The following is a 17,405-nucleotide window of genomic DNA, read 5'->3' as shown; positions in this document are numbered from 1 at the left end:
CACTGTAAGTATAAACAGGGTTACTCTTTAAGTATGTTTGGTATTGCAGAATAAGGCTATGATCCCAAATGCACATACCAGGAAGATGGGCCGGTATAGAATCATAGCATCATAGAATTGTAGTGTTGGAAGGGACAAGGGTCATCTAGTCCAACCCCCTGTAATGCAGGAATCTTTTGCCCAAAGCAGGGCTTGAACCCACAACCCTGAGATGAAGAGTCTCGTGCTCTACCGACTGAGCTATCCCTGGTCAGTAGGCACAATGAAACTTACTTCAGGAAGGCATTGCGCTGTTAAACTGTGTCCTAGCTACAGTACTTCTGCTCACGTTAGAAAACGTTTGGGCTTTTCTTAAATCTGCAAAGAATTTTCAGATAACTCCAGTATGTTGTGATTTTAAAATATATATATACAAGGCCTTTCCTTGGTTACACCTGAACTACTGATGTACCTTCCATTTGCCTCCTCCTAGAAGGATATGTATTTTCATAAATGGATTACACTTCCCCATGAAGTGCTTTCCGCCTCTGTTCATGCAATGCTTCACAGGGCACTTTTCAGATAAAGCTGAGGCAGTAAGTGTTAATAGAGCCATTAGGAAAGCACAGTCAGTCACAGTTCCTTGCATCACTGGGATGCATCACCAGCCTTGGTCTTCTTGACATGGGGTGGGGGTGGGGGACGGACACTTTGCCAGCTTTCAGAAGCAGAGGAAAATGGAAGGTGGGCTGTGTCATTTCCATCTTTCTGCTTTTACTGTCAACATTTTCATGCTGTTCTTGAAAGCAGCCACACTCCATTTCCTGAGGTCCACAACCTACTGAGCACACAGGGTGACTAGGAAGGCAGAGTTCTCTCTTCACCACAGGGACTGTTCCCTGGTTTGCGTTTGAGACTTCAGAATTTTCAGAATGAGGGGATGAGGGGAGAATATGTGAAAAAATGGAGAGTATTGGCCGACGGCTTTTGCTACCAGTATTCAGAACAGAAATATTGAAGAACTTTGCGCTCAGACTGCAAAGAGAGAGAGTGTGTGGGTGGGGGGAGGGAGAGAGAGAGGGAGAGAGAGATATCAGGAAAATTATGTCACAAAAGAACAGTTAAGATTTCCTCAGGCAAGATTCAGACAATTAGGCCTCCATATCCCAAATGAGCTTTGTTGCCCGGTGACCCAATTACTCTGAAACTGTTAGCACTGTCACTAGGGATTGGCACTTCAGTTTCATACTTTTCCCTCTGACCATGTTTTCTTCCTAGCTATTTGCATAAACAGCGGTTTGACGTAATTCTACAGAACCTAGCCATGGCCATAAAAAACAAGAACCTGGTAATACACAGTTCCCACATTAAAATTTTGATACAGTTCAAATCAAGGCAGATATGATGGGAAACAAATTTGACAAAGGAAGAAACTGGAAAGCTTATACACCCTCACTGACACACACAGAGCTAATAAAAATTGATTAGCTTATCCAACATTGTAATCTCAGTCTCTGAAGGAACATGGCAGCAGGACTCTAGAACAACACATTCCTACCTTATGGGATTCAGTAGAAGCCTTTCAGGCAAACTTTTCTTCCCCTTTTGAGACTTTGCGTCATTATCCAACCCTCGTGTGGAGGATTTGTGTTAGAAAACCTAGTATTTGAACCTAAAATTAGTCATGGCTCCTAAAAAAAGAAATTTGCAGCATTCTTCATTAAGGCATTCCAGCACATGAATAGCACATGAACAGAACTTTCCATATTCTTGCATGACACCCAGAGAACATTAAAAAATAAATGCATAATAAGTAAATAACATTATGATTCTTGCTGAGGAACCCTGAGGCTGGAGACAGGCTTTTTTTAAAAAAGAATAAGAACAAAAAATGTTAAATATGGTACTGAACTAGCAGTGTCGCTCATAGTCGTGTTGTGCACTCCTTCTGTACATATCTCTATTGTAAAGAGGTTTATTTAGTGCCTTCCCTACAAAACAATCATGATATGAGGGAATGTGGATATGCATCATGATTAAAAAATGGTTCCATCGTGCCACCTTTGACTCCCTTTAAATCTCACTCCAGCATAACAACCTGCATGTTTCAGAGAGAGGAACAGAAGACTTATGTCATGTAGCAAGGGTTAAGAGTAACACAGTTATCAACAACTTTCTGATTTCTATCTCTCCACTGTGTCTGCAAGAAGAGCCAACTCCTCTGGGAATGCTAACATTCTTCTCTTCCATAAATACTCTGAGGTATGTGTAACTAAGCTTTCTGAGCCTGTGGGCACATTTCCAATTCCAACTATTGTGGGCACCACACACATGCCACAGCACTCCCTTCTCCCAGCTGTAAGCGTCCTGTATTTGACCCCATACTGCAATTGGGCTTGAAAATAAGTCTTCTATTGGCTAAAAAAGCTTTCTTTCAAGTGAGGGAAATGAGAGCCTGAGGGCACCAGAGAAGGCCTCTGAGGGCACATGTGTGCCCAGGGGCACCACATTGCCAACCCATGCTACAACATAATAAAAGGGGTGGGTGGGTTTTTTGCTTTGCAGGGGGAATGGTGGAGTTTAAAGGCAAGGGATACACCGGAAGAAAAATGCATTCTCTTAGCTTCACAAAAAAATATAATGGTCATTATTATTATTGAAAATACTCTGGAGTGATTTTATGGGCCTATTAATACATGCCTGGAGAAGCTTCACAGCCCTACTTGATTGTACAGTAATGAGCCAATAAAGCATACGCTGTCACTCCTTGATGCTGTATTATTCCATCGTTTTGGTAATGAAAAGTCCTTAAATTTAAATATAGTGCAAAGAGCAAATCATGTAAAAGTGTGTTTTTAATTGGTTGGGCAGTAACAAAATTCAAGGTGAGGCCTGGTTCTTCTTTCTTTAAAAGAAAAAAGAAAAATTAAGAGGCTGAGAATCACCCATAAAGGAAGCAGACCTCTACTTAAGCCAGCACACAAGAGGATTCACTTAATTGGTTCAGCCCCAGGAAAGCAAAGTCAGCAAGCAGAATTCCTGCAGAGCCACTCTGAGAAGAGCATGAGGATTGTGGGCCACTTACCAACTTTTTGAAATGTTTTCATCTGGTTCAAAAATTGCTAACAAAACAATCCATTTTCTTTCTAAATTTGTATGATTCCTAAATGTCAATCTATTTTGATCATTCCATCTTCCATTACAGGCACTATAATGATATCTGTGGAGCTAAGCTCCAGAGGTGCTATCTTTGGAGTTGACAGATGTTTGAAAACTTTTGCCACCACTTTCACTTAAACCAATGTCTGCCCAAACCAGAAACAGCAATTAACACTAAATGCAAGACAGCTTGTACACAAAACCATTTCATAAACCTTGTTTTGAAGCGAACTTCTTTTAAACTAACCATAGCTAGCATTAACCATAGTTTGTTGGTTTAAACAAAGGGACACACCACAGTTAAGCATCAGTTTTGGAACTACAACTCCTGGCTGTGCAGTAGGGAGGGGAGGCCAGGGAGAGAGTGTACGAGTCTAGGAAATAACTACATAGGCTCATTCATATAACATTAAACAACAGTTTAGCATTACCTTGAAATGCAGCCACTGCCTCTCTCACTCAGGATAGGCAGATTGTAAACAACACAATAACCAATACTGTCAGAGCTGGCTCCTGGTCCCAGCTCACCAAGGACCAACGCTAGCCGGTAGTACAGTATCAAAGTCTTTATTGAAGAATAGTCTCCATTTCCAAGCCTCAGCGTCCCAGCTCTACGTCTGGACTCTAGACCGGCGAAGCTCTGTCTGAGTCTCCGCCCCCTGTGCACCAGTTTAAGACTCTAATCTTACTCCACCTCTTCCTTCTCTCTCTCTTCCTCTGGGTCTTACTACCCCCCGGGGTCTCTTCCCTCCTGGACTCTTCTGACGCAGACGTTGACCCCTCTGACTCCTCCCCCTCTCTTCGGCGGGCTTTAGGACCTGGCTCCTTACCCGGGCTGCCCACCTTGCCGCCCTCCTGTACATTTGAACTTGGCGCGCGCGCGCGTTTAACTTTCCTGATGACCGTTTCCTCGCTCCCTGACGAGGGTGTGGTCACTCCTGCCTCACGTTCTCCCTCTGCCCGCGCGCCCCCTGATCCCGATGCCTTGGACTCCTCCCCCCTACTGCACTCTGGGGGGGACGCTGGTCCAGATTTCCAGCTGCTACTCTCTGAGTCCCCTCTGGCCCCTTCTTCCCGAGGTGTCCCCCTGGGCACTCCCCTTGCCCTGACTATGGGGGCCCCTTTCTGTGAATCCTCTGAGTCACTGGAGAGACTCAGAGACCTCGGACTGCTGTCATAGCTGACATTTCCTTCGGACTCCTCCCCCTCGCTCTCCGTTTCCTCCCTCTCCTGTGACTCTGCTCCTGAACCCCTGACAAATACTGAACCTACCAGCTGTCTTACTGAATTAGGTAAAGGGACCCCTGACCATTAGGTCCAGTCGCAGATGACTGGGTTTGCAGCGCTCATCTCGCTTTAATGACCAAGGGAGCTGGTGTACAGCTTCAAGGTCATGTGGCCAGCATGACTAAGCCGTTTATGGTGAACCAGAGCAGTGCACGGAAACACCATTTACCTTCCCGCCGGAGCAGTACCTATTTATCTCCTTGCACTTTATGTGCTTTCGAACTGCTTGGTGGGCAGGAGCAAGGAATGAGCAACGCAAGCTCACCCCGTCACGGAGATTCGAACTGCCGACCTTCTGATTGGCAAGCCCTAGGCTCAGTGGTTTAGACCACACACAAAAATGCATCACAAATAAAAACAATACGCCATACACACAGAGTTTAAAAGGTCAGTGAATTGTTTAATTAGACAAATGTTAGAACAGTTTTGTGGCAATTAATCCAACTAGTTATGTATTCTGTAAAGAACAACACTTCTCCCTGCAGTAAATTTGGTAGCTTCAGCTAACCATAAGAATAACCGAATACCTCCCACATGAAAGGGTTACAATGGACCATAACTTTAGAGATGTCTCTGTCAAGAAAAACAGAGTTGGCAAGAGAGTGAGTTAAGGTGCAATTTTATATACACACTTATATGAAATAAAGCCCCATTGAACTCACTGCTGCTGACTTCTGATTTAACATGCATAGCATTGTACTGTAACTCAAGGCTTTTCATATGAATGCTGGTTATGTCATCTTTATAACTATCTCAAACTTCAGTTTTCAAATACCAAGGAACAGGGAGCAACCACAATACACCACCAACTTTTGCTTCTCAACACTACCAACTCTTTATTGACACCACACACATCGGCCAAATCTAAAATATGATGGAAACACATTTATGGATTCTCAGTTTAGCTCCAACCTACATATTCGTCCAAGATCAGACACTAATCTTCATACAGTAATCCTCTGCTGTATTTATATGAAAAGCTGACATCAGGAGAACAAGAAATTTGATTTACAAAAGAAAATGCTAGCCTTGGAAAAGGAAGTGTATAATCTATGAAAAATGCCCTCATTATATCTAGACAATACCACACCAGCTGGGTTTCTTTATCACATAAGTACCAGGGGTTACTTGGGCTAAATCTATTTGCTGAAGCTAAGAGCAACACCCAAACTGAGTATGTTTTTCTCAACAAAGTCCTGCTTTTCTTAAAGACATATTCTGATCTGGCTCCAACTTAGGAAAGCATCTGTGCCAATATAAAAAGGACAATACACATAAGCCATAGTACTTTCGATTTAAAAAAATACTACCCTTTCCTTTAGGCATAGATTGGCTGTGCAAAAGGAGAAACAATAGTGTGTTTAGAGACCGGTTTAAAAACTGTGGCGATGTCGAGGCTAGGAAGACTACAGACACAGGTCTGATTTGCATATCGCAATTAAGTCAATCCATGGCTTAGTGTGGATGCACAAGTATGTGAGCTCCCAGGGAGGAAAATGCAGCCACTCTGCTCCTCTCTGATTGTTTCGCTACTGCACCACACCGAGTTAAGCCGTGGCTTGGCTTAAAGCAGTGATGGCCAAACTTGGTCCTCCAACTGTTTTGGGACTACAATTCCCACCATCCCTGACCACTGGGTCCTGTTAGCTAGGGATGGTGGGAGTTGTTGTCCCAAAACAGCTAGGGGGCCAAGTCTGGCCATCACTGGCTTAAAGTCTCACTTGAACTCAGGCCCATGGTTTCACTCTCTCCAGACTAACCATGAGCTGTAACCAAGATATTTTTTATTGGTTTATAGCTTGTGGTTTGTCCTGAAGAGGTAAACTATAGACTTCCTATATTAACATATATATTTACATTAAGATTTATGGATTATTTTCATGGTTAATATAATGTGACATGCAAACCAGGCGATTAACTACTTGTTCTTATGAGTGCATGGTTTATAATGGATTTGCAGTAGTTGTGACCCACCAAGTTGACCACAGCTCATCATCCATCTATGTTGGCCCTTAGGACCTGTGGCAAGTCACTTGTTTTGAGTGCCTGTCTGGAATTTTGCAAAAACACAGTGCAGAGAGTTGGCTAGTACTTGGCAGACCACAATATATGGCTGGTGGGTTGTGCTTGACCTCATGAGTCACAAGTTATTTAGGCTGGGTGTACACAGTATTTGCTAGCCTGAGTGTTCTTATTAAGGGGTGGAGGAGAAGAAGCTTCCCACAAACGCATCAACTGATAGAAGGGCAAAATCTCTTTGAGACCTGTATAGACTGAAATCCTAGAAATTGGAAATGGACTCAGATTACAGAGAGCTGCAAAGTAACCCCTTGAAAACTCGCTGGCTGTGTTTTGTAGCAGGAACCCCCCCCCCCCAATCATTCAGTTTCTACAAACTTCACACACAAACTTACACTCACACACTACATACACTACGCTTCTGTTATAAATTCATAGAAAAGCAACCATACATCGGATTTGCACTATTCCACTTTTATTTTACTCCATGAAGGAAGGACTACAAAATGGGGAAGGTTTGATACAGGCCACCATAATCCCTTGAGCATACCAGCACATCCACAGGAGCCCTGCCCAATTGCTATGCCAACCCTGATGGTCTCAGACAGAAGACCATCAACAACACAACGGACTGCATACACGAGTGGATTCAACACGGACTATAACAAAAGAACAGTGATTGGATTCCCCCTCAGGGGGCAGGAAACTGCGACTACCTTTTGTCTTCTGAAAATGACTCATGGGGAGGGGGAGAAGGGAACCAGCCAGGTGACAGGACACTCAGGTTACCACCACCACCCTTCCCTCAACCCCTCCCTTCTGTGATGTATGCATGATGTTTCTGGGGGTGGGCTTGACCTACAGGATGGGAATTTCAAAAGTTTTTTATAAGGCCTTGCACACCATTTTTCTGTCTTTCCTCTCTCCTGCAAGTGAGGGGAGCACCCTGTTGCAACTGTTCAATAAAGACCAAGCCTACAGGCTGCTGATTTGCTCCAATTTACTCTCGTTGGTGTCTTTACTTTTTGTCCAAGGGAGCCCTTGGATTTTTCCGGTAACAGTTTGAACTATCATCCACAGCTTCAGTAACCATGGTATGTGTGCCATAGACACACACTCACGCCTTGTATTCCCTCATTCCGCACTACCTTTACAATGGAGATCCTAGATTGCGTTAAGTCAGAGTCCTTGTTATGTTCAAACCTGGGAGCAGTGACAATGTCAGAACAATAGGCCAGGAAAGGGGTGGATGGGGGAAGAAGGAGCACATAGGCACTCATTCACAGTTCAGGAAGTCATGGGCTGTCACTGTTTATGAAGTAGTTACTGTCACCATAACTACTGCCCCATGCATAAATACAATGTTGCTACACCTAAACTTCCCCAGATGTTTAAGCACTACAGGTAACTGCGAGCACCACTCTTAAAGGCAAGGTCAGAGGTCTTCTCATGGTTTCAGAAACCACAAAACAAGCTTTTTAAACAGCCACGTGGCTTCCACAAAACCTGCTGGAACAGCAAGGAAAACAAGTTTCACATATTTCCATTTAGACTCTGCTCCCATTAATCTTAAAGAGGAATGACAAACTTAGCAGCAGATGTTAACCGTCAGGACTGGGTGAGTCAGATCCTTTATAACTCAGATCAGTGTACCCTGTCATCATGCTAAGGGTCAATTTTGTCATAACCATTACCTAATCAAATTTTGGGAAATAAATGTAGGGAACTGGGCACATATGCATGTTTTTAAAGCATGAGAAGGGGCTGGTCAAAGTCTATCGCAAGAGGCATGCAATGGTTGCCTCAGAATGATGGAGAAGATGTGTAGCAGGCATCAATGTTTGTGGTGTGTACACTCATTCCACAATTGTCTCTAGTAAACAGATCTTGTAGGTTTTGTCACTTTTCAAAGGCTTGCAAAACCTGTTCTACCACAGATGACAGATAACAAAAGAAGTGCCCATATCTCAAAGGCACCACGTCTCTATTGTACCACAGCCTCATGCAAAACCATTGTCTCTTGCATGATGTATGGGGCAGGCGAGGAAAATCTGGTAGGTATGGTTTGCTTGGTTCTTTTTTCCAGTTACACATTGAAGTTTTAATTGTGTTTTTAGGTTGAATAGCTTGATTTAATGGTTTAATTGTTTCATGAGGTGCCCAGAGAACTTAGGCCATTGGGCAGCTATGCAAATTCAGTTAAAAAATAAATAATGAATTACATGTCTCATATTGATGTGTCTACAGCTCTCTTCAGAACACTGTGCAGAACTACTTGATGTAAGAACCACTGTCAGCTGCACATATTTAAAGAACCTGTGTTGTGTACAGCCCAGAGGAAAGGTGAGCAGACATAAATCCAATGGCAATAATCAGAATGTAAGTGCCTAACTTCCTTTGACCAAAAGAAGTAAGTTATTAATAGGGCATAGAGTCGATGTACAAGGTGCTGGCGACCAGCGATACGATGAGGCAGGAGCAAAGCTCTGGCATTTCTGGCAAGACATTACCAGAGTCCCTTCAAAGAGGCTAGAGACTATGCACTATGTACCTCTCAGCCAAAATGTGCAAGGGGTGGGAAGATAAAAGTTGCCACCATGTAAACAACTTTGCTGTTTCACTGCCCTTTCCTACACCATCATCCGTTGCATTCTAAGATTTGTTTTTTGCTTGTCTTGCATCTGAAAGCATCATGGAAACACAGAAGCCAGCTATCATAGCCTAGTGCTATGACATTGCAATAAAACAGGGGTAGGCAACCTAAGGCCTGTGGGCCAGATGCGGCCCAATCGCCTTCTCAATCCGGTCCACAGACGGTCCGGGAATCAGCGTGTTTTTACATGTGTAGAATGTGTGCTTTTATTTAAAATGCATCTCTGGGTTATTTGTGGGGCATAGGAATTCGTTCATTTCCCCCCAAAAAATATAGTCTGGCCCACCACATGGTCTGAGACATGGTGGACTGGCCCACGGCTGAAAAAGGTTGCTGACCCCTGCAATAAAATCTGTCAAAAAAATAAAAAGCCCTTACTGGAGAAAAGCGATAAGTTTCACTGGAGAGCTTGGGTGGGACGTTTTTGTAATCAGGGGGAGGAAAAAGCCACCCCATAGAATGTAAACCCAGTTTTCATTATTTGGAGCCAGTTCTGTAAACATTGGAGAGAAGTTATTTGAGATCACTTTCCTTGAGTGATGTTTAACTGGAACAACATTGCCGCTTGCCTTATGGTGTGGCTAATCTCCCAGTATCCCTTCCTCCTTTTATCCTCACACCCTCCTGCAATAACAAGATTAAGCATTAGCCGGGCCAATACTGGTTTGGTTACACAATTCCTGCTTGTTAAATCTTTTTCAGTGAAGGAAAATAATAGCTTGGGAAAGGGTCATATCTTGATAGTACTATTAAATAATGGGTTGGGGGGGGGTAACCTATAAGATCTGCAGAGAAGACCTAAGAAGACCTTCTATATCCAATAGTGGCATATGAAAAATAACTTTTAGACTGTAATCTATATCCACTTATTTGGGAGTAAATCTCACTGAACTCTACAGGGCTTGCTTCTGAGGTGACACATTTAGGCCTGGCCAGTTCACTCCCCCTTGTCAGACTCCTTTGAGAGTCCTTGGGAAACTGAGTTGTTCATCCACTTCTAAAGATACTTCTGTTTATTTTAACCAGTTTCCATAACGTTTGGAAACTTCTTAGAACAATGTAGCGGTGACTAAGCCAGTGGCTCTGGTTAACCTTTCCGCATCTTTCTGATAGCCATCTATATACCGTATTTTTCGCACCATTGGGCGCACCGGACCATAGGGCGCACCCAGTTTTAAGGGGGGCGGAATCAAGAAAAAAATATTTTCCCCCCCAGCCCCAAAGAGCAGCGTACAGGCTGCACACAACCTTTCCGTGCCAGAGGGGTTGCGCGCAGCTATGGAACAAGCCAAAGCAGAGAGCGGGATGGATCCCGCTCACTGTTTTGCCTCCCCCCTTAGCCCCGTGCAGCCTCTACCTCCTGGGAGAGGCTCCGTGGGGCTAAAGAAGCCATAGCCCCGTGCAGCCTCTCCTTGCCGGAGGGGTTGCGCGCAGCTATGGAAGAAGGCAAGGCAGCGAGCGGGATCCATCCCGCTCGCTGTTTTGCCTTCCCCTTCAGCCCCGTGCAGCCTCTCCTTGCCGGGAGAGGCTGCGTGGGGCTAAAGAATCCATAGCCCCGTGCAGCCTCTCCTTGCAGAGGGGCTGCGCGCAGCTATGGAAGAGGGCAAGGCAGCGAGTGGGATCCACCCCGCTCGCTGTTTTGCCTCCCCTACAGCCCCTCCCTCCCGGGAGAGGCTGCGTGGGGCTAAAGAATCCATAGCCCCGTGCAGCCTCTCCTTGCCAGAGGGGTTGCGCGCAGCTATGAAAGAAGGCAAGGCAGCGAGCGGGATCCATCCCGCTCGCTGTTTTGCCTTCCCCTTCAGCCCCGTGCAGCCTCTCCTTGCCGGGAGAGGCTGCGTGGGGCTAAAGAATCCATAGCTCCGTGCAGCCTCTCCTTGCAGAGGGGCTGCGCGCAGCTATGGAAGAGGGCAAGGCAGCGAGTGGGATCCATCCTGCTCGCTGTTTTGCCTTCCCCTTCAGCCCCGTGCTGCCTCTCCTTGTGGGGAGACGCTGCGCAGGGCTAAAGAAGCCATAGCCCCGTGCAGCCTCTCCTTGCCGGAGGGGTTGCGCGCAGCTATGGAAGAAGGCAAGGCAGCGAGTGGGATCCATCCCGCTCACTGTTTTGGCTTCCCCTTTAGCCCCGTGCAGCCTCTCCTTGACGCTGCGCACGGCTAAAGAATCCATAGCCCCGTGCAGCCTCTCCCTGCCGGAGGGGTTGTGCGCGGCTATGGCACAAGCCTGCATTCGCTCCATAGGACGCACACACATTTCCCCTCAATTTTTGGAGGGGAAAAACTGCGTCCAATAGAGCGAAAAATACGGTAATTAAATTAGCCCAGAGCCTTAAAAGCAAGGGGATTAGCTACTTTTGTGATGTCTAAGAATTGCCTCTGGAAGAGGGGAGGTGGGGAGAGTAGAAGTTGGTCTGAGCAAGATCATCTTTCCAAGTCTGATAAGAATCCTTCTTACATATTATTCTAGGTATTCTAGGTCAGGTGTGAACATTATAAAGGCACAGAAACTAGATACACATTCTTGCACAGAAACTAGATACACACAGGAGAAGGTATCAACTTAATGCCAAATGCGGAATGTGGACAGCTCAAATTCAGCATCACATTTTGGCAATGCTTTGTTGCAACGCTGCTTTCCTTCAGTAGGCCTTTTGGTTCAGTAGGTAAGGGTGCCTTCCTATTAACCCTGAGACTGTGGATTTAATGCCTAGTGAAGGTCGATAGCTCAGTGGCACAGAAATCCCCAGGTTTAATTTCTAGTATTTTAACTTCTAGTATTGAGGTTGGGGTGGGGGAATACCCTACTTGCACAAATAGGAGTTTTGTAATGGGGAAGGCCGGCAGGCAGGGTCAGTCAAAGCGATTCTGCTGCCTGGAGCAAAGAGCAAGACAGTGCCCGCTCCCACTTCCACATGCAGAAGCTAACTAGGCTGGCAGTGGAGTCTTGCTTCACAGGACAGTGTGTCCCACTGGAGGGTCACAACAGGCCACAGGCCACTCCCTGCCTCCCAGCAAATGTTCCTTGAAGTGGCTGCCTCCCTCTGCCCCTGGGGAAGAGGACAGCTTGAAGGCCAAATGCAAAGGTGCTACAGGCCCATGGGCTGGTGATTCCTCACCCATGATGTAGTCAATTACGCAGGCCAATGGTCTGACGCAGAATAAGGTTTCTTCCAGCAGTGTAGTTATTGCCATAAATGGAACGGTGCTTCTTAATGAGACATCTTGGAAACCGCCTCCTTGGCATATGTACTAATAAGGACTTCAAGAATTTGGGCACACTGTGAGAAGCAGAACCTGGATAGCTCAGCTGGTTAGAGCATGGTGCTGAGAATGCCAAGGTAGCAGGTTCTATCCCACCCAAAGGACAGCTGTTTCAGTAAACAACTCTGAGGAGCTGAACCAAGCAGAGTAAGGAACCTTGGGGGCTAATAACAAGGGGCAAGAATAATAAGGGGGAAAGGACTTGCACAATCAGACTAGTGTGTTGCCTGCAGAGGCCATGCATGCATTTACAGGTAAAGCAAAAGCAGAGACTTTGAAGCCAGAAAGAAGGTGCCTCAGGTGGCTGTGCTGATGCATCTTGAAAATGTGGTTTGTGAGAGGCAACTAGTCTTCTCTCTACCCCTCACTTCTGCCTCCTGGGAGGCCCCCTGATCCACATATACCACCACTGCTATATTTATTTGCATAGAGGCTTGCCCACGTCCCTGTATCTAAAAGAACTGGGTGTAAAGGTGTAAAGGTGATAACGACCCAGAAGGATGTCGCTGCTGGCTGTAGGCAGCGAGGGAGGAAGCCAGCCAGAAGATGTTTTGTGGAGTTTGACCGTCTCAAACAGATTTAAGGGCAGGTTTGGGCTCTGCTGAAAACTGGGGAGGGGGGGGGCGGCGCGTGTGCTTGTGGAGCAACTTGTACGGCTTTTGCAAATCTGCAAGGAGTGATAAGTTCTGCAGCGTCGGTTCCCAAAGAAGAAGAGAGCAGGGTGGGAGGGGAGAAGAGGAAGAAGAAAAACGTCTCCGGTGTTTTCACCTATGGAAGAAGACGACACCCTCTCCGGCCCAGTCGAAATGCTGTTTCTCTCCCCACTGTGGCTCCTAAAGCAATTCCTAAACCTAAACATAAGAAAGTCAGGCAGGCAGGCGAAGCCGGCGCTTCTCTCCTTAGCCTATCATTGCTGCGCACAGTCCTTCCCTCCCTCTTTTCCCAACACCCGCAAGCTGCTCGCCTGCAGCTCCAACAATGCAAGGGAAAAAAGGACAAGAATGGCAGAGGAGGAAATGAGCCACAGCTGGGCGATTCTGAATCTCTCGGTCTTCCTTATTCCAGCGGGGCTGGAGGCGGGGGTTTGGGGGTGGGGGGTGGGGATCAATGCTCAGAAATGTACAATTACGACCAAGCTGCAGCAGGACCATGTAAGGGCTGCATACACAGAGCAGCAGACGGGTTTCTCTCTCCCTCTCTCTAACCAAGCCATTCAAGCAACAGATAGAGGTTTACCTTCAAAATGCAGGCCATGTTCTTCCCTAGCCTTCCTCAGCCCGCAAAGCAGAAGGAGATCTGCTTTGTGAGTAACAGATCCAGTCTGAGGCAGGAGGTTGGCCGGAGAGCTGCGGACGGGTGCCCGTGCCTACATTCCTGGAGATCCAGAGAAGGAGCCACAATTCTTAAGATCCGTTAGTCATGTTAGTCTTTTCATGCCCTGTTTGTTCCACCCATCAGCTTCTGCCACTGGCTGCAAGCCAGCCCAGTACCTCCCCTCCGTCACATGACTGAGTTTGATTCATGGCTCTAGCTGGGGGATTTTATTTTTTTCAATTTAAGAGGGAAAAGCTCAGTTGGATGCTCTCTCCGCCTTTACGGTATGCGAAAGCAAATCTGCACTGTGCAGATGTTCTGGGTTTTAGAGAGTTGCTCATTAAATTATCTTTCCGATCATTCCAGTATTTTTTTTAAAGGAACATTTCTCCGCTGCGTTGGTCAGTTTACAAGCACAAGAGTGTTTCCCAGTAGTTGAGGGGTCACACACGCAGACACAAACACGCACATACACAAATCAGTCATCTGCAAACATTTATTAAATGCCACGCTGCAGTCTTTCCTCGTCTGGAGAACAAACTTTCCTTTGTCTGAAAGTCCTGCAGAACTGCCTGCGGTAGAAAGAGGCTCACTCAGTCCTCACACAACACACACACACGCCGGATCGCTTTGCCCTGCCTGAGTGTGTTCTTACCGGAAAGAATACGTATGCAAATTCCATTCCATTTGTTTCCAGGAAGCTCGGAACCTATCCTTGGGAAATATATGGATAACTAAATGTAATTTATGGATAAATGGAATAAATAAATGGAATTCGTTTCCCAAGGATAGGTTCTGAGCTTCCTGGACAGGCAACGAAAGTGAAACGAAAGTTATTCCATGATTTGCTTATCTTATCACCTGGCATTTAGGGTGAAACCAAACTGCTGTCTGCTCCACAAGATTCTTCAAAAGAAAAAAAAATGTTCGTTATTCGAGTCCTTTCTGTATTTGAAAATGCTCTAGGGAGACTTTTGCTGGGGGTGTCACACAGCTGTGTGCTACCAGTGAGAAATAGTCTTGTGGGAGAAACATCCAAGTGGGATCTCTCACTTTATTATTTATTAAAAACTTTATTATTTATTAAATTTGGATACCACCCTCTGTAGATCACAGGGCAGTTCACAGCATATAAATACAAGTTAAAAAACAAACAAGCCAGAACATAGTGGGTAAGTTCCAATTCAAAGCACAACTCTGGTGCTGCCCAAAGGGTTAAAAATCCTCGGAGTCCCCCCCCCCCCACAAACACACACTTTTGAACTGCAGAGACACACACACATGCCACCCCAACTGGTTTTTTTCCCGTTCTTTTTATTTATTCATATACATAAGAGTACATATCCTGTGCTCTCAGAAAATGTCATTGCGGCGAACGTCAATATAAAAATCTTTTTGAAAACATTGAAAACATTACAGATTATCAGGAACCATGAGCCCAAAGCATCCTCTCTGATGCACAGAACTGATCACGCAGTTTTTCAGGCGCTAGTCACTATCTGGCTTTACAAAAATATAACTTGTCTTTGTTATTTATTTAATAAAATAGTTCACATGGCGCCTTTCATTTCAAGTAGAAATGCCAAGGCGGTTCACAAGCAACATCATGCAGTAAAATCAACTCATTTGTCTATTATTATTATTATTTAAAGTTCAAATATCCACCCTGAATAAAATAATGTTACAAATTTAGCCTCACTAACCAGAAAAAGCGGAACTGGGTATTAATGGCCATAGCAATTCCCAGGTAAACAGGTACATCTTCAATGGGGGTGGGGTTTCCACAGTCATAACCTGCCTGATGTCCAGGGGGTGATCATTGCAAAAAGTAGGTGCCACCGCGGAGAAGGCTCCATGGAGTAGGCCATGGCACAATGGTCCTCTTTCAGATAACCAAGTCCTGAAATGTCTAAGACATAGTAAACAAGCACTAAGACCTTTAACTTGGCTCAGTTGCTAGCTAACCAGCTGCCAGTGCAAACTCTTTCAGCGCAGATATAACATGTTCATGGTAGGAAGCCTCACTGAGCAACTTAGCAGCCACCTTCTGCTTCAGCTACAGATCTGAATCTACTCTTAAGGGCAACCTCACACAAACTCTTTTTTTTAAAGGCATCCTAAAACAGACAAAATGTTCTAAAAACAGTTACAGTTAGAAACATTATTTCATTCAGTGATCTCATAGTTGCCGGGAACAGTATTCTTCAGCTGCCAAATGCCTGGGTAAAAACGTAAATGTTTCAAAATTCCTCCTGAAATTTCATAATGCTAGAGACAAGCACACCTCACTAGGGAGGGCAATCCAGGAACAATAAACAAGAGCAGAAAAGGCCTGTCATGAGTCAACACCAACCAGGCATCCCCTAGTGGTGGAACCACCAACAAAGTCTCAGTGCAAATGTGTATAACATATGGATAATAAATGACGTTAAGGGTGCTGAGAATTGTAGCTTTGAAAACCACAGTGCCCAAAATCTGATGGAGCTTTAAATGTGCTTTATATATATGGTGTTTACCCAGCCAGAACAGGAGGTCAGGCTTCCTGTTGGATCATTGGCCCAATCCAGGAGGTTATCCTTATCTTCTTAACATGCTGTGTGGGCCACACATCCAGTGGTGTAGTGTGGGGGGTGCAAGGGGGGCCCGGCCGCACCGGATGCAACATCTGGGGGGTAGGGTTAGGGGGTGCAAATCCACGGGTTAGGGGGTGCAAATTACTTGCCTTGCCCCAGGTGCTGACAACCCACGCTACGCCACTGCACACATCTGTATTCTAACTGTAATTTTGTTTGTGGTGACTTCTGAATCAGAGTGACTTCTGTAAACCAGGCTAAAATTCTAGTACTTACACATTGCAAGACAAAAAACAAAAAAACCCAAGCAAACTTTAATCTCTGGCCAGGAAGCCTGCCCAGGAAGCCACCCAGTTACCATTAATCTGTTTTTCAGGGATGGTGGTGCTGAAACAATATAAGAACAAGCAGTGATAAAATCTCTATAATGTAAACCACAGCAATCCCCACCTAAATGACAGTAAACACTGGTTTTATCCAGAGGTTTAACTCAGAGCTGTACTACCCAACCAATACAATTGTCCATCCTTTCTGATAATTTTTCTTTAATTAAAAAAGTTGTTTGTAAAGCTCTTCGGGGTCCTGTAGAGCCTAATGGTTATTATTGTTTACTCTCCATAAACACTAATGGGAGCTATTTGTAGCTTTATTAGGTCCCTTTACTGAGATTTATTAAGATCTCTCAAGGCACTGCAAGCCAAACTGCGTAGAAACTATTTCCAACTTTCTTGAAATCAAAATATGCAACATCCCACCAATGCAACTGGTTATAACATATGGATAAAGGTTTGGTCTGATTTACGGCTTTTATTCCACTTTTTTTTTTTTTTAATTAGAGCATAGGATGCATAGGATCATCATGACTTGACTTCAGAGATAATTCTTCATGCTTTCTGATTAATCTCCTAGTGCCACATTTGATGTTGTTATTGTGTATATAGGCCTGGCATTTTTAGGTGCATTTAATCACCAGTATTCTACCTAGTGAGCCTGCCCCCATGATCCCCATGAAGTTGGATATATTGTTTGGAAAGGGTTTAACTGTATTACGTGTGCTTAAGCATCATTGATTTCACTGAAATATACTTGTGCAAAGCCATGCTATTGCCTATTGTCCAAAGGCAATAATAACCTTAGTAATAATTTTCCTGGCTAGTGCTTGTATTC

At 45.0% G+C, this 17,405-nt stretch overlaps 1 protein-coding gene across 6 annotated transcripts in view; it reads right to left on the bottom strand.

Moving 5' to 3' along the window:
* ST6GALNAC3 (ST6 N-acetylgalactosaminide alpha-2,6-sialyltransferase 3) overlaps window positions 1–17,405 on the bottom strand; it is a 643,023-nt gene that overhangs the window by 605,215 nt on the left and 20,403 nt on the right. For 5 of the 6 annotated variants that reach the window (XR_014513090.1, XM_083448454.1, XM_083448453.1 and 2 more), the window contains exon 1: window positions 13,588–13,880. The exons of the other annotated variant lie outside the window; for it this stretch is intronic. Coding sequence is in view for 4 of the 5 variants with exons in the window: in XM_083448454.1 (XP_083304580.1) it covers window positions 13,588–13,605 (18 nt within the window). In the remaining variant the exon portion in view is untranslated. Of the gene's footprint in view, window positions 1–13,587; window positions 13,881–17,405 lie in introns of those variants that run through there. 6 annotated transcript variants of the gene reach the window in all.

This window comes from Podarcis tiliguerta, assembly GCF_965153285.1.
Source record: "Podarcis tiliguerta genome assembly, chromosome: 6".
NCBI lineage: Eukaryota > Metazoa > Chordata > Lepidosauria > Squamata > Lacertidae > Podarcis > Podarcis tiliguerta.
The sequence above is the reverse complement of the archived record's forward strand: the minus strand, read 5'-3'. Positions and strand labels throughout refer to the sequence as shown.